The sequence below is a fragment of the Ammospiza caudacuta genome, chromosome 16 (genome assembly GCF_027887145.1).
Source record: "Ammospiza caudacuta isolate bAmmCau1 chromosome 16, bAmmCau1.pri, whole genome shotgun sequence".
Taxonomy (NCBI): Eukaryota; Metazoa; Chordata; class Aves; order Passeriformes; family Passerellidae; genus Ammospiza; species Ammospiza caudacuta.
Window position 1 is genome coordinate 4,110,079 of NC_080608.1, and position 23,196 is coordinate 4,133,274.

Sequence of the window (23,196 nt, forward strand, 5' to 3'; positions counted from 1 at the left end):
TCACAGTAGTGACAGTAAACAAATGTAGCTTTCATCATTTGCATAAAAAAGGATTTTTCTAACATTTTGTAGCATAAAAGCCAGGATTTCTTCAACATGACATCATTTAAGTTCACATATCAAAGTCAAGAAGAGCAAGAACTATTTCATGGCTACACATTTGCTGTCAGTAAAAGTTAACAAGAAGATATTCTGTTTATGTAGCTTCATTAACAACAGACTGAAACACTCAGCTTCATAGCAAATGTCTTACACCAGTGAAGTGACAAAATCTGATTCCATGACACAGATTCCTGATTATTTTGTTCAACAGAGGCAGCAGCCACTGGGCAGTGCCTAAACAGAACTGTGCAGAAATGCTCTGATAATGAGATGGAGCTGCCTGGAAAGGGAGAAGATAGGGTCATTAAAGTAACTTTTTAGTCACTTCTGCTGTGATCAGAATTCAGTTTTTGCTGATGTGACTGATGAGCTAAAGCCACCCACATGCACAACCACAGTTAACAAAACCCCAGCACCACTTCAGACCTGGCAGAACTGTAAACAAACCAAAGAGTTACAAGATTACTCCCAAATGTACTTTTTTACATGATGGATTAAAAAGAAAAATTCTTATAGAACTTCCACCTTAATTACTGAGTCTTATACTTAGAGACTGGCTAATCCGTTCACCAGATGGAGCTCAAAGTATGGTACCATGACCCAAATGGAGTAATCCAACTTCCATACAAATACCTAACTTAAAAGGTCTCCTCAGAATTTTGCTTCATGAGCTTCAGGAAGTTACAGAGTTTTCTCCTAAAAACATGACACACAGCACCTGCATTACATATTCTTATCATTTATTGAGGTACTTTTTTTTTAACAAAAAGTTCAAAAGACATCACCTTCATTTAAAAAATGGATACATGCTTCTTTTCAAACACAATACAGGCTACATTTCATAAAGAAAGAAATAAACCTTTATTTTATTTAATAGTACAAATACAAGAATCCATAGAATTTCAAACACTAACCAAAACACATGGAGTGATTCACATGCACTTTTGCAAATAGGTCAGCCTTAAAGTGGAGAAGTAATACTTTAGGAGGAAAAATATTAAGAAATCTGAATCTGTAAAGTGGAAGAAATTTAGGAGCACATCACTTAGTTGAGTTCTCCATCAACCCTGTCTAGTCTGTCTTACCATATAATAAAACCTCTGTTAGCCAGAACTTCTCCTCCACAACAGCCCTGTGCTTCAAAGAAAGCAATGAATGTGTTTGGAGACTGCCAGGAGTGGAGAACAGGCCACACTTTGGGTCAAGGGAGCACCAGAGGTGCCCTCAGGGAAGGCATCAGAAGTGCAGCTCTGCCAGGCAATCACAGCAGGCAGATCAATATTCAAGTTAACAACCTGTGCACTGATGAGAGAGTTCCCAGAGCAACTCCTGCTGCTGCAGGACCCCAGAGTGCCCAGGGTCCCTGAGGAGTCACTCACTGCTGAGCACACTGAGTTTCACAACTTGCCTTGGAAGATACATACAGTGTGGAATGTTTTTTCTTCTGGGTTTTCTTCTCTGTTGAGATTTTAGTTTCCTTCTTATCTTCTTCTGTAGTTTCAAATCTGGATTCAGCTGTTAACCTATAGGCAAAGCAACCATTCTAAATACATATTTAGTTAATATAAACCAGGAATAAAAGAAGAATTTTAGGCAAAATCAACAAGCCAGCTGGTAAACAAGATCATCCATATACAGAGACAGAGCAAGCACAGTTTAAGAAGAAAATGAGACCAAACCATTTTTATTAGCCCTAATCACATTTCATCACTTAAAGCTTTCCCTCCACACCTCAGCTGCTGAAATGTTTGGTAAGAAAGGTTATTGAATATGTGAAGTGGCTGAGATCAGCCCTCAGAAACACCAGTGACTGTCATGCACAGAAAGGAGATCCAGTCCCCAAAAGAACAACTCCAGGTGAAAAGTCTGAGCAACATCAAACAAATGGGATGAAATCAAGCTTCTTGCTTCTACATCACCAAAAACCTACCCTTAAAATAACATGCTCCTTTCAACCTCATTCTACACTACTGTGACCTTCAGCTTAGTGCTTGAATATCTTCAGTTGGGGGAAGATTTATTTTCAGGCTCTAAGTGATATAATTTGTCTACTGACATGTTTTAATTCTGCTATGAATGTAAATGGAGATAGAACTGTCTCATTGCTGTTAAAAAGAGAATTTTGAAATCAAAACATCAGATTGTGCTCAGATGTCTAAATCTTGGTTTTAATTTAATGAACATGCAAACATGTCATTAGAACAATTGATGAAGAGTGATATTTTACCCAATCAAATTACCCACAGCCCATTGACTGTTACACATGATTATTTCCACAAAGACAGAAATTAAGGAAAATGAAGTTCCAAATGAAACATCACTTTATATAATAACACAAACTCTACACTTGTTTATTAGCACATACATTAAAGCAATTCCCTGGTGACCTTGTGGGTTTTTAGTGGTCTCAGGAGCCCTCAGTGAGCATGGACAGCTGCTTTCAGTGATGTTTCTCCCAAAACAAATAGCTGCTACTCAGTTGTTAGATTTATTTGTAATACAGAAAGGTGCAGCTGAACATGAGAACTGAAAGAAGCTGTAACAAAAAAAAATTGGGGAAATTCAGCTACAGATTCAGTCTGCTGTCAAAGTATGATGCATTGCAGACCCTGTTCATGTTAATCCCTATAAGCACTGTCTCAACAGGCTGAAGAACACCAGGCTCTGCTGGGCACCTCCTCTAGATCAGGGTTTGCTCCACCACGTGCTTTGTTTTAAGGCCACATCTGCAACTCTGAGGGCTGAGCACCTTCTGTCCATGGTCACCTTCACTTTGAGCTGAACAAATCCTCATGGGGGTACAGCTACAAGGAATTATTCAGGGAAGAAAGAAATGTGCTCTCAGTAGCCATCATGTGGTTTGCACTGCCCCAGCAGCTGCAGGTGGGGTTGGAGTTTCTGTCCATGAATCTGCTCCTATGGTAGATTCCCTTCATTAGTCCCTCCCATTCTTCTGCCTTAAACAACCCCTGCCCAAGGCCACCAAAACCACCACTCTAGTGGCCAAAATTGCCAATACAGTCCCTATAAACAAGCAGAGAGAACTCAAACCAGAAGAATAAAAACCACATTCACTTAAGCTACATCCCAAAGCAGCACAAGTGGATTTAGACACAATATTGCCCTTTCATGGTATTAGAAAATTCTCTTAGCCTGTAATGTAACAACTCTGGCAACCACATTCACTCTGAGCCTCTTGGGGAGGAGGAGATAGAAAACTGCCCCTACCCTTCTCAGGCTCAGCTTCACCCTCTCAGTCCTGGCTTCTTTCTTTCTTTCTCACTGCCCCATTATCTTTAACTGGAAGGGAGTTAATCTTCCCCAAGTCTGGTTTGCCCATGACCTCTGCCATCTCCACCCACAAACTTGACCCACCCAATGCTCTCATTTGTCCTATGGAAGAGAGGGAGGACCAGCTGAGGTTCACCCCACAGCCCTCAGAGAGCAGCCCTTAGAGTCCTGTCCTGGCTCAGCAGCTGTCAGCACAGGGAATGGACCAGAAAGAACAGACAATGGTTAAACACTTCAAGCAAATGCTGGTGAAATTATGACATGACTCGAGCTTTGACTCTACAGACTCCAAAAGTGAGATATAACTGGGGCTCCTACCAGCTTAAGAAAGATGAACTTGTTTCATCAGGTGGAGCTTTACTTCCCAAGGCTGAGGGCTGTGCCTAAAACCCCAAAGAGTATTATTAGTGTACCCAGATCTCCTGCTGAGCAGTACAGGCAATAGGACAAAGCCCAAGTGAAGTAGATTTGGTGTATGTAATCCAACTAAATAATTTAAGGGAGCAAATAAGCTCTTTGACATCCAATGTCTTCTTTAGATCAAACTCAGGCAAACAACCTCAAATCTCAATGCAATATAAACTGTGCAGAAAGGGCTAGAGTTTGCTATTTCAGTTTAGGAAGGGAAGAAAAGCATTTCAATAGAGAAATGTATCTTTCTATTGACCAGTTAGTTGGCCAAACAAAAGATATCACTACACATAACCTTTGCATTGCCAGAACTCCAGTATGCATTGAGAAGCAATAATCACCACCTGAATATTGAAATCTGTAGTCTCAACACTCTCATATCATAACCTGATCAGTGTCACCCCCTAATGAGCTACTCCAGAGCTGGCTGGAGCCCCCTGGAAGGACAGAGGTGCCCTGCACACACAGCTGTTGGCTGAGATTATCCAGCTGTACCTGCTGAAACCTCCTCAATAAGGAAGTCTCTTCACACAAGGGAGTTTGTCACCTCCACAAGCACACCCAGATCACTTCTGACCACTTCCTCATTGCCTCCTGGGCTGAGATGACAAATTCAACCTCACTTTCTAGAAATTCAGTTTGCAGCCCTTTCACAGCTAAAGTGGCTCTGCTCTCTCACAATTCATGGGCCAATGTCAGAGCTCCACTAATTACTGCAGACAAACTATTCCAGGCACAAAACCAACCCCCAGAGAGCACAACAGCCTTTCAGCTGCAGCATCACATTTTAGTTGACACAAGGTCAAACACTGACAATTATCCACTGTTATATTTTCCTCCCACAAACTCTCCCTGTTCAGGTCCCCACTCCTGATCAATTTGCCACTATTTTCTGTGCCCAAGGTTCAGCCACATCCATCACAGAACAGTCCAGAGATTCTTTCAGTGTTTAGAAATCCAGCTTCTCAACTACTCAGATTTCAACATGACTTCCTATTTTATAGCACATCATAGCAGATCAGGGGTAAATAAATCCTTGATGCTAGCTTAATGTCATGACCTGAGGTTTTAGTAGTTCATTAACATAATTAGAAACAAACAACTTTCTGCCTGGATTTGCCTTCTACAGGCTCATACTATCACCAAAAAAAGCATAACAGCTTCTACGAAGTTTTGTGGCAGCTTAAGTGTGTTTGTGGTTTTTATTTTTCTAATATTTTCCATCTTTTGTTCCTTATTTGAACCAACGGCAATGGGTACAAGATTAGAAACCTCCCTCTGAACTATGGTTTCACCTTCCTCTTCCACTTTTTCTACTCTCTCTGCTTTCCAGCATCAACTCTATAAACAATTTCCACTCCTCACCCTCTCTCCAGTAGGTTCCCCCTTCAGGTCCCATTAACTATTTCCAACAGTTTCCTGTAAGCAGCCATTATATCTTCTTTTCCCAAAGCAATATGAAGAGGTAAGTTAACCTTTTGATATCAGGTTACATTCTGCCTGTTCCATTATGTGTAGAGAACATTATCAAACCCCAACACCATTACTGAATTATTCCAAATCCTTCCTCTCCATTTCATCCATATCTGACCTTCCCTCCTCACTAACAATCCCACATTTTAACACAGCTACTAAAACTGCTGTTTCTGCCATATTTTCCCCACAGTTTAAGAAGACTGCAGTGTTTGGCTACTTTAAAACTGTTAATTACATCCATGCAACCTAAGAGCCAAAGCATCGATCCAATTACCCTGAATGCCATTAACATTGGCTGCTTCTTCCAGCACATATTAGCAAGTTGCAAGCCCAAAATCTCTGGACTATCCTAGACTTTTTTCTACCCCCAAACACTCGAGTTTACAAAGAGTATGAAGAGAATACAAAAGGCATTAGTTGAAAAAGTAGAAAATCAAAGTCAGCATTGCTTTCACCAGAATAAAAAAGGTGGAGATAATGACTGTTGTCAGTTACTTTAACATCTAGCAAAAAGTAACTTCAATTCTCAGTTCAGGAGAAAAATCTCATCTTAATTTGGCAGTTGTGTTTCCAGCTATTGTGCATCCAGACCATGCATTTGATTTGTCTGACAACACAGACAGCTCATTAATTCTCTATTATCTTGTACAATGAAAGTTAACACAATTCAGGTGAAGAATTACTTAAATAATTTTTAGGCTTTTAGATAAATCTGGAAGTTGCTGGGGGCTGAAATTAGGCATGAAAGTGAAGCATGCTTCCAGCTGCCTTTATTACCTTGAGCTGTAACACAGCTGAGGGGCAGTTTTGAGGGCACCAAGAACACAAAGCTTCTGATGCTGGAGCAAACCAAGTGAGCTGTCATGCTACCTGCACACCTTAAATGTCTTCAATGGGAAAGTTACTTCAGAGACTGTTTCAAGAGTCTTTGCTATTAGTCAGTGCTTTAGTCCTTCTAAAAGGGAGTGAGAGGCTGAGCGTGGGCAGCCGGAGCTGAGGGATGACACTGCATGCAACACTGAGGAAATAGATAAAGCAGTGCAGAGCACAGTTCATGCAGCGAAAGAAAAGAGATGCAGCTCTGTGCTGAGGGCCTGGAGCAGAGACAGAAGCTGACACTGACCTGGGGACAGCTGCAGCTGAGGAATTGTTTCCACTTCTGCTACTCGAAGTAAAGGTGACGTGATTCTCATCCTGAATTTTAACTCTTTTTCTTTCTCTTTCAGGTTCAACAATGTTTCTTATTGCCTGCAGAGCTGTGTGCAGTGGGGATGCTTGGACAGGCTGTTTTTTTGGAGAAGCATCACTTTGCTCCAGGGTCTTGGTAGTTGTCTTTTTCCCTTCCTTACTTGACAATTGAGTGAGAGCAGTTTCTTTCACTGGAGTATTTTGGCTGTCAAAGTATTCACAAGTCGCATTCACTGCAATCCTCTCCCTCTTCTTTTTAATTTTAGAACCTTTAAGTAATTCTAAAGGAAAAAATGGAATATGCTTTTTGTACAAACAAGAAGCTGGAGATAACTTGTCCCCCAACATGTTCACAATAAAAGTAAGAATATTTCACATGACTAAAGGGCTTGGAATAATTATTAATAGACAATTTATAATTTGATATATGTATATACATACACATATGTATGTACACGTATGTGTATGTATGCACATATGTACACACATATGTAACTTAGACAATTTTAATACCCTTAAAAGAATGTTTCTTCATAACTTCTGTTGGGATGATCAGATTATAACTCAAAAAAGAGACATCTTTCTCCTCATCCACTCTGTCTTTCCACCAAGGCTTTAAATTAAATGCTCTGAACTGCAGGTTGCTGAGGCAAGCTTCCACAAGTAACATTTTAAAGGTAAATCCTTTGGGTGTGGACAAAACCAACTTTCCTATCTGGTTCCCTGTTCATGGAATCCCAGAATGGTTTAAGTTGGGTTTAAGTTGGAAGGATCTTAAAGCCCATCTCATTCCTACCCCCTGCCATGGGCAGGGACACCCTCCACTATCCCAGGCTGCTCCAAGCCCCATCCAACCTGGCCTGGACACTGCCAGGGATGGGGCAGCCACAGCTGCTCTGGGCACCCTGTGAGGACCTCACCATCCTCACAAGGAAGTTTCTTCCTAATATCTCACCTAAACTTGCTCTCAATTTTAATAGAATCCTCTTCCTCCACAGCTCCCTTGCTTTGCCCATACTCAGCTGTTTGTCAGGTGGATCTTTCTAGCCAAAATTTAATCCATATTAACTTGAGCTGCTGAACTGTTTTCCTGTAAAAGCTTTGCACCTCATTCCAAAGCTCCCATCAGCTGCCTACACCCAGAGAGCTGAGGCTTCTCACCACCACAGACACTGCTGTTATTATGGGAAACATCTGAGATTTGATCCCACCCACTGGAGTCTGGTTATCTACCTGTGCTCTACAAAGCCCCTGAACTGCCATTTTTTAACAGTAAAATTTCATTCTTTAGTCTCCTCCAGTCAGTGTTCACATATTCAAGTGAGGTCTTGAGCAAGGCAGGGCTTTTCTACTTCATCTCAGCAGATTTTGGATCAGGTTATTTCAGAAAGTCAGCAACTATTTAAGCATTAAATTCTGGAACTAAAACAATGTCTTCCTGTTTAATGTGACTCCATTTCTAAAGGCTGAGAAAATCAGAAATTTACATTTTCCCTGACAGAAAAGAAGTTGTTACCTTCAGGTTCATATTTCATTTTCAGCTCATCCAGCATAACCCTCAGGTTCATATTCTCACTCTGACAAGCTTGCAAATGCCTCTCATTTGTGAAGAGCTTCCTTTCAAATTCCAGGACCCTCTGGCTCTCATACAGAGCTTTCATTCTCTGCAGGGATAGCTCATTTTTCAGTGTTTCAGTTTCCTTGCTGGGATGGGAGGAAAATTATAAAATCAGCCACACTTTGATTAGTTTGAGTTTTTTCTTTTAGTAAAGAAACAAGTAAGCACTGAGCTTCACCTTAAATTGGTATTTCTACATCAGTAGGAAAAAAAATCAAGCTTTTTTGTCCTATGAAACATTTTGACTGTTATTATCTCACTTTTTATAAGAGGAATAAACATACATAGTCTAAAGATTAAGACTTTTCATACAGTTTCCTTAGAGATTAACTTGTAATTTATTCAAGGTCTCAACTGCCCTGTATCTAGGAGTATTAATGATATTTCTGGAAGAAAGCAATCATAAACAGTATTTCTGCTGTTATCTTTTAAAGCAAATGAAACTACAGAAAAACAACTCTCAGTCCTATAATGAAGTCGGGTTGGTTCCACAGCATTAGAAAATGCAACAGGAACAAAACCCATTTACACATGGGTGTAAAATACAACAGTAACAAAAAAGGGAGGATAAAGACAAGTACCTAGAAGATAACTCTGCCACAGCCTCAGGCTGGAATCACTTACTTTGAGTTGTCAAGTTTAATTTGCAGTAAGTCTGCATAGTAACCATTTTCAGAGTCACTTCCTTTCGCTCCATTAGCGGGTCTGGACTCCTCCATATTCTCATATAAACTCTGATAAAGAACAAGTGTCAGCTTGTCAGGCAGTGACCTTTCAGAAGCACATTAGCTTAGTTCTTAGGAGACATTTTCTATGCATTTTGATGGTGAAGCCTCATCATAGAGGGATTTAAACACAGATGGTAAAACTGAGCTGCTCTGAGTACTTTCTCATTTGTTACAAATGTCAAATAGCACTAAAACTGACAGCTCTCTCTCATTCACTGAACAAAAGGGAAAAAAAGTGAGCCATCTCAACTCCAGAAGGTTTGCAAGAAGAAAGCTGTGCTGTTTTTTTACTTGAAAATACAGGGTATTTAGTTAATCCACAGGGAATTTTCCTCAGCATTTATTTCTAGGCTCAGCAGCTGGACCCCAGAGGAATATCAGCCATGCTCATCAACAGTCAAAATCTCAAAATCAAATATGTATCTCAGATGAGGAAGTTGCTTTATAGTAAAAAGCAACATGTTATAAAATGTGACACTGGGGGTTTTGCTTGGTGATTTTTTCCTGAACAAGCAGTACTCAAATTTAATCCTGTCCCAGAGACCTCCCAGGCCTCTCTCAGTCACTGCCTACAGATACTTTTGGTGGTTATTGGAATCAATCATTCCATTTGCCAACAATACTTATTTATAGCCTAGAGAAAAATTAAGTAGAGATCAAGCTTAAACATGACAAAACTGGTTAAACAATCAGGCTTCCTCAATTATTGCTAAAATGGGTTAAACCTGGCTTCACACCAGGTTATTGGGTTAAATACAGAATACAGGAGGCTACCCTGGAAAGCAGTCCTACTGCACAAGCCAGTACATCTCAGTTTGCATTCCAAAGCTCTGATAAAGAAGAGCCAAACAAGTGCAGAAACATGCCAGAATTAAGAAAGGCTGCAGTTTTCCATTCTAGAAACACACGAACATCAGCAGCATTACACTGGTGTATACAGAAATCCTCATGTGTTTCTCACTTTTCAAAATACTGACAGGATTTTTTCAAGTTGCATAAGAGGACTGAAGAAACTGCTTTACAGGGATAATTAAGCACTTCAGTTTTGCTACAAAAGAGCATGCTTCAGTTGTAAAGTTGAGACACATCGAGAAAATAAATATCCAGGAAATTCAAGAGAGCTGAGGCACTGAAGGCTGAAGCCTAAGCACACTAAGTACAAGTGCCAAATGAGTGCACCTTCCCAGGGAAAAACTGGATGGCACAGCTCAGTGAGCCCTGACCAAGGAACTATAAACGATCTGAAGGTGCTTCACACAGAACAAAAATTATTTCTTCAACCCAGGTGTTGAGTGGGGTATAATTTTCTGCTTCTCTGCACTTGAAGAGTCCAATATTCTCCAGCTGCAAAATGCAATTCAGGTCAAATAAAGATACAAGTCAGCTTTTGGATACCTTTTTAAACCTGAGCATGGACTTGAGATAGTTCTCATAATTCTTATTTTTCATGTTTTAGCTTCCAATTATAATTTTCTACTTAATTAAAAACCACATACCTTAAATTTTTCTAGCTGCCTCACTTTGATAAGAAGATCTTCTATTTCACCATTCTTTTGCTCTACCATGGACTGTAAGCGTTCCAGCTGATCAAATTCTGCCTGGGAGCCTTTCAGCTGCAGCAGTGTAGCCATCTGCAGCTGGAAAAAAGGAAAAAACTATTTACAACAAATACTGGGATTAGTGACTGAAAATCCCAGCCTTTTACACAAAATTGGTTACTCTAGCCTTGTAATTCTAAACCTGAATACAGAATACAGGTACTGGGTGCTTGAAGTCAGTCTCCATGACACAATCCCAGCAATTATCAGCACAGGCAGCTCAAGGCAGAGCAGAGCTGAGATCTCAGTGAGCAGTGCAGCCCTGGGGTGTCCCACTCACCTCTGTGCTGGCTGAGGAGCACACAAACACTCTGCCAAGGACACACAGCATTTACCATCAGCACCAAACCAGCGTCAGTCCAGGCTGATTTGTCAGAGCTGAAATGCACCTTGAGAACTCACTCAGGAAAACCCACAAGCTTAACCTCCCATTTTTTTCAGTTATAACTCCACCATGTTTGCCTTTCACAATATTAACCCAAGAATTTCAGTTTTTTCTTTCTGCTTCTCTAATGGAATACCTCCTTTGAGGCAAAAGAACACCCTCTGTCATTATAAAGGAGAAGTTATAAAAATCTTACATTTACAGCAATATTTCTGTTGGTGTGAATAATATTAAAGTGCAAGGATCTTAATACATTTAGTTACAAGTGATACATCAGACATTTAAACAAGAAACAGAATAAATGAAAGACTTCACAAGGTGTTAGTGAAAACTGAGGCATTTTTATCAGTCTAGTCAGTATGGATAAGGTAACACTGGGAGAAATCACAGGGAAAGGATCAAGTGAAAAAGTGAGATTACAGAGAGCATTTACCCTATAGAATCTCTTATGTCAAAGGGTGTTGATGATTCTGTGCACAAAGTAGAGCTAATTAAAGATTCTATCATCTCCTCAGAGCTTCCACAGGATGTAAGGGAGGCAAAATTGTAAACTCCACCTCACTGGCTGACTAAAACTATCCTCACAGCTCCCAACCTTTTTCCCTTTTCCCTTAAAAGCCCTCCTGCTAACTGTCAGAACTGCAAATTGCAGCTGATCTACACAACAAAGAACTTAAAGAAACTGCAAAGGATGCTCTGGACTAGGAAAAATACACTAGAGGTGGGAAAGCTTTCCCAGGAGTGCTGTGTACATTCTGTTCAGGAGTCAGATCCTCAGGATTTACCAGTAATTACCACAAAGTGAGATTCTTCAACTAAAGATGCAACAGCAGTTACCTCTCCTGTGGGGTAAGCAGCTTTGAGTGATCAGCTAAACTCAGATTGAGCTTTAACTGGCAGCATCTCAGTGCAGCACAACACAGAGAGGAGGCTAACAGGGATTTAAGACAGCAGCTTAAGTAAAACAGCTGTCCTAACCACTCATCTCCTGTACTATCAGAAAAAAATTAGAAAATTCCAAATGAAAGCTTTGAGTACAGGGCTACCAGTTTGTCTCCATTTTTGGTACTTTTAGTATTACCTGTGTTTCTCACACCATTCAATCAGTATGACTGACTCACCCCATATCACAAAGAAAATTTCCAAAGCAACTGATCCTACCCAGACTGTCCTCATTCAAATCTTTGCTGTATCAGTAGGGTTCTTCTTCTGCTTTAAGAGCATTGTTTAAACTATTTTCAACCTACTCCACAAAATCTAGCTAATACAAACCTTCAGTGCAACTCATCACAATCACCCTTGATGTTTAAGCACTCTCCTCAAACTGCATGACCAAGCAGTTGATCAAAGTGAAAAGATCCACTTTAGCATTAGAACAATCTTGAGACCAATATGAAAAGAGTTGGCAGCTCTGCAGCATCCCCTTGACATTATCTTGTAAATCAGCTTCTGCTAACTAGTCCTCAACATTAACCAACAGGCCCTCATCCTATTTAACTTAGAGTTATGAAAGTTATGATTTATTCTCACACAAAAACAGAGAAAAGCAAGAAGAAAAAAAAAATGGACAAAGACAAGAAAGCAACACAGAGGCAGAAAAACCCAAACCCCTACAGTGTGATGATGGTAAAAGCCTGTCTGTCTTTTTCTTGACTCTCATTCCTAACAACCACAGTTAATGTACAAATGCTTGATTCGTGTAGTACAGGGATTGGAGAAGAAAAGAAAAAACAATTACCAAGACAAACTGAATGCTAGTTTGACTGACAGGAGTTGTGTTTTACTTCTATCCATTAAACTATTGCCAAAGTGAGCAAACATGGTGCCTTCACTGTAAGGTGGATGCTGTTGGACTGTAGGAGTCAAACAGCACAACATCATCTCACTTGTTTTTTCTCCCATTTCCCTCCCCCCAGACTACTGCCCCATATTTTAGAGATAACAAATCCCCTGGCCTGTGCATTAAAGCAGTGCCTTATCAGACCCAAGGACACCCTGGAGTATTACAGGAATCATCCTACCTTCATTCTTTGCAATTGTTCTCTACTGAATGCATGCTGTTTTTGTAGGGACTGATATTTTACTTTCACACTGATCAGCTGCCGTTCCATTTCTGCCCTACGGTCCTCCACCTACAGAACATTGTGAACAATTATTACTGGGAAATCACAACACTTGCTGTCACTTGGATAATCAGTTTGATAAGGACATGCTGCCTAGGAATTGCTGTTTAGTCGGCAAACACTGCTTTTCCAGCAACAGTACTTGAAAATACAGGCTACTGTCTTAGCCCTGTGATAGAAGTGAGTAGACAGTGCCACTGAAACCCAATCAGTGAAATGTAGCAGATTTTTCTTTTGTTCTTTTGCTATCAAAATAAAGTAACATTGCACATGCTTCAGTGTTGCTGTAGAATAGTTTTGTCCACTGGAAACAAAACAAACAGTTCGAAATAATCTGAGCTTCTTCCCAAGTTCACCCATCCCCTGGATGCTGACATGAAACATAATGCTCCCTCTGCATTTAACTCTTACTCAAAAGCTAATTCCAAAACCCTCCCAAAAGCCCAAACATCCAGACATTGCGAGGAAGTGTGTAAGGCAGCATTTATCAGCAACTGTTAATATTTCACAGGCTGTCTTCTACAATAAAGATGGATTTATCAGCTAGTACAACTTAAAACCAAGAGCTGCAGACAGAACCATGATGAACCCTCAGTCACAACTTTTGACTTGATAGTCAGATAACTGGAAATGATTCCATTAAATTTATTAACTCCTTATCTTCAGAGAGCATGAAATGGTTTTCCACATGTCAGATCAACACTGAAGTCATATTTGAGGAATAGAGATACATGCTGGCCAGATCAGGTGCAGATACTCCCATATTTTCAATACAATAAGAAAGAAAACTAAAAATACTTCTCAGGCATCTGTTGCATAGTTGTACCTCAGCAAAGAGAGAATTGCCTTTACTTGTAGGATCCAAAGATTGCTGCACTGCATGATCCAGCTGAACCTGAAGCTCCTGATTAGCCTCATGAGCTTTCTAGATTAAAGCAAAGAGGATATTAGTCAATTAAGCATCTGATGTACCGCATACACAAATTAAATCAGATAACTCTTTTTGATTTCCTATACTTTAGCAGAGATTCTATTGTACTGATGTCCTTAACTGTACATACAGTTCTAGTAACAAAGTATGTACCATAAAATTCTAGTCCTTAACTGTACATACAGCTCTTAGTTCTAGTAACTAAGAGACAAATTCATTTCTTTTCACTAGAACACTTAATATTCCACTTGTTCTTCAGGAAAAGAGCACAACTAAAAGCCTTTAAGGGTAAACCCTGATGCTTGTGAACTGGATTCATGATATTCAGACCACTCTCTCAGCTGTGTTCATCAGTAACAAAAGCTCTACTTCCCAGTAGAAGATTGCCCAAGGCATTCAGCAGGAACATGAAATAAAAAGAAGAATTCTGCCAGTGACCTGTGAGAAGGTCCCCAAGAGGCAGAACAGTGCCATGCAACGGCTCTCCCTTCACAGCTGCCACAAAACAAGGCCAACAGAGCTTTTACCACCAGGCAGCACCAGATGTGATCAACCATTATCCTTCTCCTTCCCCTCTCTCACATCTCCTCCTTCACCAAAATCTGGCAACACAGCTTGTGCAATTTGGGATTATCTACCACTGCGAATAAAAATAAAGAGAATACCTCTAATGCATTGCAGTAAAAGACAACTTCTTTTTCCCTCTCTTCTTTCTCCCCCTGCAGCCGCTCCAGCTGGTTCCGTAGGTTGCTGTTCACAAGCTCCAACTGCTCCTTACTGCACTGCAGCTCATTCAGCTTTTCTTCATCACTGGCCTAAACAAACAAAGCATGAAATGAAAAATATTTAAAACAACTGGAAGACAAGCAGGCCTAAGTAAACCAAAGCCATTTGTTAGTAGTAATTAGTTTTAATACAAAATATTATCATGAAGATAAGGTATTAAAGCCTAGTTATTAAGGCTGTCATTTTTTGCTGTGCACAATGTCTGAATAAAAGCCAATCCTAACATGGCACTGTAGACAGCACACCTAAAAATGGAATGAGCAAAAAAGCAGAATTTCATCTTCAACTAGGCTACAGTGCAAATGCAGAGCTACTCACACACCTTCTGACTCTGGAGCTCAGTGAGCTCTATCTGCAGGCTGAGCATTTCTGAGGACATGGTCTCATGGACACGCTCAGACATCATGTGCAGTTCTTCTGATTTGGCAGCAAGGATTTCCTTCTGATGCTCCACTTTTTGTCTCAGTTGTTTCTCTGAGAGTCGGGTTTCATCCAGTTCTGCTTTCAGGTTCTCCAACTTAAAAACAGTTGATAACTACATAGTATCATTTCATGGTAAATTCTTCAAAAGCACAATATTTCTGACTGCTCCAATTACAGAAAATGTCTTGGAAACATATGAGTAACTTTTAAAAATAAACATTGGAATTCAATGTAATTCATAAGTGACTACACAGATATTTTTTAAAACCAACCAAACAAGCTACTATACATTGTAACTATTTATTATTTCTTCTGTTAGGTAAGAGTGCAATTATAAGTTAAGCAAATAGTATCTAAAATGGTATTAACAACTTTTTAGCTATATATTAGTATCCAAACCTTGTTTTTAAGGCCGCTGATTTCTTGTCCATAGGCTCTGTCAAGCTGTTCTTTCTGTTTATCCAGTTGCACATTTTGCTGTTGCTTAAGTGATTCACATTCAAAATTCAAACTTTCCAACATTCGATTCTTGAGTTCAATTTCTCTCTGAAGTGTGTATTTCTCTTGTTCAAATTTCTGAAAGAAATGACACACCAATGTCTAGATGTAATTTCACACTGTTCCCTAAGCATTTATGAAAAAGCACAGGCTCAGAACCAAGATCCTTGTATCTCATTTAGTCTTTTGTTGGGTGTGCCAATTAGAGAGCTGAAATATCCATGTTTTAAAAAAGTACAAACTGTTCTAAAGTGTTATGATTTATAAATGCTGTGTTTATAATTGGATTGTGAAATATTCTCTTCTTCATGGAAACTGTATTTCTTTGCACCCAACATGAAAGGTGTGGGTACCTTTTCTGCAAGTGCCATAAATTTAGCCAGAGTTTATATGCCCCTTCTACCACTACAGAACTCAATTACGTTAAAAATTACTACAGTCCATCAAGCAGAAGAGCTGAGTTCAATAGTTTTTTTAAGACAGCTAAATTGTCTGTTTCATAATAAGTCCCATCAACTCTTCCAGACTGAAGAATAATGTTTTAAACAGCTTCTCTCTACGCTTGATTGCATGTTTGTTAATTATGAAGGGCAGCTTCATTTTACTGTTCCATTCAGGCAGCAATTAAGGAGAAGAAAAAGAGACTCTTGAAAGGAAAAAAGGTAAGAAGGAAGCCAAATTAATCTAAACATGCAGATGTTTTTTTTCCTTTTCAAAATAACCTAACTCTTGAGACACAAAACAGAATTAAATAAAAACCTGAAAGCTGTCAGGTATCAAAGTGACCTCTGTAGCCTAGACACAGCTTTTCAAGGACAGACTTAGCTCTCAAACACCCAGAGCAGGAGCTTTAACACAAAGATAAAGACTGGCCACAGGACAGGTTTGGGAGTGCACTGCATGGCCAGAGCCAAGAACAACAAAACCCCAGCAAGAACCTGCCTGCACACTGCTACAGAAGAGCACACAGAGCTTCCTGAGAGGCTTTTGTGCCTGCTGGTAGAACCCACACTCGTGTTCACAGGAACTGCCTTGAATTACTGGACTCAGAGTGCACAGAGGAGAGACAGAGAGATTTTCAAAAGCTCTAAAGAATCTCTTGGGTAAGCACAGCTCCCACACAAAATGTTATTCTACTGTATGAAGGCTCACAATCCCTACCCTCCACCCCTGGAATCCAAGTTACCGGCCGGGCTCAGAAGGTGGCTCCAGCCTCCCACACAGGATCACAACCCATGGGAGCAGCTGACAGCTCATGACAGCTCAGTACCTGCCCTGTGTGCAGGTCAGCAGGACAGCAAGATCCTGCCCTGCCTTCCTTGGAACCTGTGCCTTCAGCTGCCTCTCACACTAAACTTACTAATGGTGAACTGACCAGAATAAAAATTCTGTCCTTTCAGAACAGCAGGGTGCTGCAACCCTCCAGATGCTACAAAACCTTTCAGCTCTATCCCAGGAGAAGGGATGATGCACAACCAGAAAGAGACTAATTGAAGATAAATAATTTATCTGAAACATGAGCTGGCTGAACACAAAGATGACTATTAAAGCCTTTATGAAAAGAGGAAGAGATTTTCCCAACTGAAGTTTTCTTAAAGAATTACTAAAAAGAAAACTAAATAATACCTCTATAGATTAGCACTATACTACTCCTTTTTCTGAGCTGCAAAGAAATGTGCTAAAAAGTTCAGAACCTTTGGTTATTTGGAAAATTTGAAACCTTTACTAGAGAAGAAATCAATTTTACAGTCTTGCTGCTAGCATTCTTTACACAGCTTTTAAGTGATATAAAGTTGACTGGGAGAGCATACATAAATGGACTGCTAAACAGAGGAAAAAATGCTCTGAAGCAAATTTACTTTAGCATTTAGCACTCATTTTACATTAAAGGCAATTAGTCCTACATGATACTGAACACTTGCTGCATAATTAGCTATGAAACCCTCTCCTAGTTAGATACAATTATGCTCAATGTCTTACAGCTGAGAAAAAAGTCCTCTCTACAACTACTTAGAGGTTTATTAAAATTAATCTAGATGCTAGAAGGCATGTAAAACACCTGTACCTTTCAGAAAACAGTTAAAATAAAACAAAGTTCTGGTTTTGAACTTGGAGAAGAAAAGGCAGTCATCACCTCAGTTTTCTCAGTCAATTCAGAGCGTGTTTGATCCAGCTGATTCTGAATCTCACTTTGGGACTCCAGTAAATGCAAACCATACTGTGCTGCCTTCCTTCGCTCGTTCTCTGCTTCCTTGAGTTGCTGTTTAAGACTTAAAATGGTCTCTGCCTCCATTTTTCTTTTTATTCAACACTGCAAAGAAAAAATATTACTTAAGAATATATTGGAGTAAATTCATTTTACAGATAAGAGTAGTTATCTGAAAGAAGTTATTGGATTTCCTTTTTAACCAGGACAGAACCGTATATTTTTGCAATATAAGACAAAAAAAAAAGCTCACAAGCAGACCTGTGAACAGTAAAATAACTGAAATAGTTATTTCTTCATAAACTCGGTTACTGCCTTATTTTTGATTATATCTAACATGCAAGAGCACTCCTGTGCACCCAGCCTGCTTTCTTTGTACAGCACAACCAGAGTTAATTTAGGATAGAGCTCTCTTGCCAAGTACAAGACAATTCAATAACCTCAGGAAAATACTTCTATGCACTTGGCTGCCACTATTTTCTCTGTATTACAAACCAAGCCCCAGTAAGTCCAGCATTTCTTCTGTACACAAATAACACTTTAGATTGGCATAGGCAGCTGCCTTAGCAGGACAGGGCACTCCTAATAACATTATGTGGGATAGAGAAACAGATAAAAGGTAAGCAAGGGGAGAGTCAAAAATAGAAGCCCTGTTAAAATATACAGAGTTGAACACAGGGCTTTGCATTTATTTAAGTGCTTAATGGAGTCTTGCAAAAATTAGTTTACTTGTTGGTAAATAACAATCCCCTTGTCACATTTCAGAAAATTCATCCTTTCCTGACTGTAGAGTAAAACAGAAGACAGAAAGTGAATTTTGCAAAAAATTTAGTCAAAGTAAACCCAACAAACTAAATATTTGAAAAAATAGAAATCAAGTTAAATTAATACCATAAGCTTGTATGACTGCTTGCTCCCAAATCTGCTAAATCAGGCTGCTGCAAAAAGATCCTATTAAGACAGAAAATGCTAAGTAACTTGGGCTTCTGAACAACATATGCCAAGAGGAGGAAATAACAGAAGAAGACAAAAAAATCCTGCAGTTGATTTTTCAAAGCCAGGACCCACAACTTTAATATAAATTTCAGAATTAAAGTGCTTCTGTATTGAAGACCTCTGACTCTTGCTTTTTGTTCTCACAGAAGCAATTTATTTGTTACCATTTCTTACTGCACATATATACTTCTTAAGAATGTTGTAATATCCATCCTTCACTTCTTTTTTTTGCTAACTTTTATTCAACATGAATAACCCCCAGTGGAGTTACCCAGCTTGTCCTACTAGAAAAGAACTGAATTAACATGCAGAAGTAATTGTGCCCATACTGTGCCAATTCCTTTCCAAGGCACAAGACAGAAACAATCACATTCTGATTTTTGCATTTTCTCCTCACTTGTTGCTATCCAGGTTTAACACATACAAAGAGACTTTTTACAGCCAGGCTTTGAAACCTCAGTTTTCACTTCTAACCACTGCAATGCCTGAATTACTAGTTTTGCACTTATACTAAAATAAGCCAGGGAAACACAGGAATTTTGCATACCAATACTTGAGTATTGTACATCAGTATTATACTAATACAGGGACTCCACATAGAAACTAATAAATAAGTCTTTAACACAAGGAGTAGCAATACAAGAACATAGGCAACAACTTCTAGCATGTATTTCCACTGGTGAAGAGGATGAATGAATCATTGTTCACTTACATAAACAGAACTTTAAAAATAACTTTATTTTCTGATCAGACAATAGTATAGAGGCAACACAGCCATTGGGCAGCTCCTAGTTTACTAACTTAAATAACATGTTTAACTCACCTCCAGAAGCCCATTGAAGTATCTCTTGACCTTATTCTTCCTCTCCACCTTTAAAGAAAAAAAAAAAAAGGCAACAGTTGTCTAGTCTGGATGAGCCTGAGCTGCCAGCACAGCCCTTCAGAGCAGTCCCTTTTCAGAACAGGCTTAACCCTGCTGGCTGCCTCATGAACATGCAGATCACAGGCTAAGCCCCCACATAAATGCAATTCGTATTCAAATTTCAGTTAGGCAGCTGTCAGACAGATTAGAAACAGTCAGACCAGGCAATGCTGTCAAAGGATGGATGCTCTGCAATTTGGCCAGGGTCATTTTCTTCTGGTACACTTGTAATTTTTAATGGGTTTTTTTGGGGGATTTTTGTCCCACTCTCTCCTAGTTCTTCAATCTCTTTTGTATTTCTCTTCCAGTTTCACATACAAGAACTTTAAGCTCCTAATAAATTATCTACTAGACAACAGAAAATAGAAAAGGTAGTTTTTTTTTTCTTAACTTTACAGTTGAAGTAGGAAGGAAAAGAGAAATAGCTTTCCTATTTACACATTCCTGCTGACTATTTAGGGAAAATAGCAAGTACGCCTTTTGGAGCACAGCCCACCTCAATTTCTCCTCGTCAGTTCTGGATGAATCAAACAAGGCCAAGTAGTTCTGTTCAGGAAGCTGTAGACTGAACTAATTACCAGCAATTTAATATTATACATCAGGCTAAATAAATTATTCTGAAAATAACGTTTTAAGATCAATTACATGGGGAGCACGGTGAGTAGGCAGGAGGGAGAAAATAACAGACACCAGTCTTCATTTATTCTGCTAAGTTACAAGAGTTACTCACTTTCAGCTAAATATCTTCAAACATTTAATGAGAGAGTCTATGCACCTCGATTATTCAACCATTCAAAGTCTCCTTAATAAAATAACAGGGTGGGAGATAAAAGGCAGTCTGCTGCCAGACCAGCTTTCTTCTCCCACTCTAGTACAGCTCTCTGTTTTAGTCCTATTCCCCAGGGCCACACGCTAACAACTGGCTGTCCTCTGATCCTGTAAGAGCTGCCTGAGCCCTGATCCTATCAGAAGCACCCAGTGCATTTTGTGACCAGGAGCACCTGTACATTTTGTGATCAGAAGCACCATCTCCAGGGTGGTTTTTCTCCCTTAGCCCACGCATTCCCACGACGCCTCCACCCAGTTACTTACCCAAGCCCGTACCTGCACCTCCCACGCTGCAAGCTTTCCGGAGCCGATCACCTTCCACAAACAGGCTCCGGGGAGGGCCGGTACTACAGAGAATAACAAATATCACACCACAGCTTCATGGCTGGGCCAGCACAGAGCCGGCTCTGGCAGCGCTGTGTGTCACCAGCGCCATATCCCCGCTGTCCCCTCCTGCCGGGGGAGGGTCTGACCCCCACACCCGGCACGGCCCGAACGGGCTCGCCTCGCTCCTCCGCGGGCTGCGAGGCAGCCAACGGCCCCACCCGCTGCAGGAACCGGCAGCCGGCACTACAGCGGCCCCACATAGAGCAATCCCCGCTCCCCTTCGCTGCCCGCCCTCGCTCGCTGCCAGCTCCCCGCACCCGCCGTTGCTGCCGTTCAAACCGGGCTCCGCGGCGCCGCCCAAGTCTCGCGAGATCCTCCCGAGCCCGCTCCGGCCGGCCCTGAGGGGCCCCGTGAGGGCGGGTCCTGCCCGCGGCTCCCGGAGCGCCCCCGGTGATTCTGTCTCCTCATTGCCGCAGGGTCGTGGCCGCCCCGCTTATTGGTGTTAAATACAACGTTGTCCTGACCGCGGTAGCCAATTCGCACAGCGAGGAGAGCGATTTCTGTGTTTTATTGATTTTGCCCGAAGTAGGAGCTAGGTGGTAGCACGCGAAAGGCTGGCTCACCGACCAGCAGAACTTGACACTATTTATGCGTTTCAGCAAAGCCATCAGCACTCATTGGTTACGAATCCCATAACTTTTCTTTTCGTGAGTTCTCAAACCGCTGTTTGCTGTCACACCTCTGGCTCCTCATGGCGATCCTCAGCTCCCTGTTCCTGAGGGGACGGACGGCGCCTCCTCCTGCTCAGCCGAGCCTGTCCCTCATTCCTGTGCAGCTTCACCGTCCAAGAAGCACTTGCAGCACAGCCGTCAATAACCTTCTGATTTTCTGTCTAGCTTGCTTTATTTTCTACTCATCCTCCCTTCCATACCAGGGATGGATTTTATATTCACAGATTTCCTAAGCATTGAAGACCTGAGTGATATCCACAAAGACCAAAATCCACCAGCAGGAGTGTTTCACTATGGCTGTTTTGGAATCCAAGCACAAGTGCCTACATTTTTTTGTTTGTTTTTTTTTTTTTTTACCCCAAAATAAAACCTTAGTAACTGTTACCTTTTAAGCAATAATTAAGTTTTTAATCTGTTCTGCAAAATGAGTCTGTTTGTGTACTTATTACTCTACTTGATGTGATATCCCTAACCGAAGCTACAGCACACAAACATGTGATAGCAAATTCTACCTTCAGTGAAACATCAAGTAATGGTTAAATGGCAAATGATTAAAAGGTTAAATTCAAGCAACAGGCTATAAGTAGGTGCAAGGATAACAATCCTATTTGGAGCAACTGGAACAGAAATAGACGCCCTAAGAAAAAAGAGGCTTGGAAAATAAGCAGAGTTCACAGGTAAATTGACAGAGAGAGTAAATAATCAAAATTATGCTACTTCTACTTTCCTTTTCATTAAAATAGGAGTCTAGCTTTTGTCAGAAGAAATAGGATTAAAAATTAAATACAGAACAGTCTAGACAGGCAAGAATACCAAGTTGATTAAAACAGGGACAGGAAATGAGACAATCCTGTTCTAATCCTGATTCTGCTGTGTTCACTGTGATTAACCACTCCAAATACCCACAGCTAAACCTCCTTGTTTTAAAATAAGGATAAGAGTGACTTAATTAAGAACTCCATGTAACTCCACTGACAGGGAGTGAGTACATCTCAGGAAAAAACTAAATAAGTTGTAAACTCTGAGTATTAGCATAATACTCCACTCTTGTAGCCTGCTAAATTCTAAGAGTTAAAATAACTGCTGCTTCCCCATCTTTGGTTCCACAGCCATCTATAATAGCTGATATTTAATATATGGAGTATTTTAGCAAATTCCATAATATTTTCCTCAGCTTAAACTTTACATTTATGCTTTAAAGCAGAATTAGGAGCTTAGATACAAAATAACTGTTGTCATTTTATTGCAGGGGTCCCAGACTATTGTCTCCTTATCACAAAAGCCTCATACCTTCTTGGTGTTTTCTTGGAGGCAGCTCCTCAGAGCACTGAATTTCTTGTTTACTAAATAACCAGCTGACTCCCGTTCCCCACTCTTTTATAGCATCTTCTTCTCATTGCTTACAGCTGTGGCCTGTTAAAGTCAATCCCCAATCTTTGTTAATTAGCCCAGCTGCAACTCCTTAGGGGTGAGATTGCTTTCTGCACTGTCTTTATTTTCTTATATTCTATCCCCCTACAAGTAACTAATTCACTATTTAAACAATCCATTATCTTCAGAGCTGTTCTCTTCCCCTTGCTGAAATGGCAATCACAAGGACAGTTTTACAGACCATATTCACAACTTGT

General features: G+C 40.3%; 1 protein-coding gene across 4 annotated transcripts; it reads right to left on the reverse strand.

Moving 5' to 3' along the window:
* Nucleotides 1–848: 848 nt before the first annotated feature.
* On the reverse strand, nt 849–22,889 carry SPDL1 (spindle apparatus coiled-coil protein 1). 4 transcript variants are annotated; one of them, XR_009275402.1, is made up of 16 exons: nt 22,859–22,889; nt 21,155–21,812; nt 20,775–20,857; nt 20,179–20,252; nt 19,584–19,631; nt 17,693–17,869; nt 15,460–15,636; nt 14,960–15,154; nt 14,517–14,666; nt 13,747–13,845; nt 12,819–12,929; nt 10,311–10,451; nt 8,711–8,820; nt 7,985–8,172; nt 6,058–6,749; nt 2,498–2,638 (listed from the first exon to the last, which is right to left on the reverse strand). XR_009275402.1 is itself a non-coding variant. In XM_058815257.1 (15 exons), the coding sequence occupies exons 5-15, from the start codon at nt 17,849–17,851 to the stop codon at nt 1,478–1,480; spliced, it is 1,824 nt and encodes a 607-aa protein (XP_058671240.1). In that variant the 5' UTR covers nt 17,852–17,869; nt 19,584–19,631; nt 20,775–20,857; nt 21,155–21,812; nt 22,859–22,889; the 3' UTR covers nt 849–1,477. The 4 variants fall into 4 exon arrangements, 1 of the variants encoding a protein (XP_058671240.1); XM_058815257.1 differs by lacking the exons at nt 2,498–2,638; nt 20,179–20,252 and adding an exon at nt 849–1,625 and having other exon boundaries at nt 6,404–6,749; XR_009275403.1 differs by lacking the exon at nt 20,179–20,252 and having other exon boundaries at nt 20,787–20,857.
* Between the last annotated feature and the right edge of the window lie 307 nt (nt 22,890–23,196).

Coding starts and splice junctions, on each gene's coding strand:
- SPDL1 (XM_058815257.1), bottom strand. CDS start 17,851: ATGGAGGCAGAGACCATTTTAAGTCTTAAACAGCAACTCAAGGAAGCA. Junction 15,155..15,459: donor TCAGCGGCCTTAAAAACAAG/GTTTGGATACTA, acceptor ACTGTTTTTAAG/TTGGAGAACCTGAAAGCAGA. Junction 8,821..10,310: donor GGCAGCTAGAAAAATTTAAG/GTATGTGGTTTT, acceptor GTTCTTTATCAG/AGTTTATATGAGAATATGGA.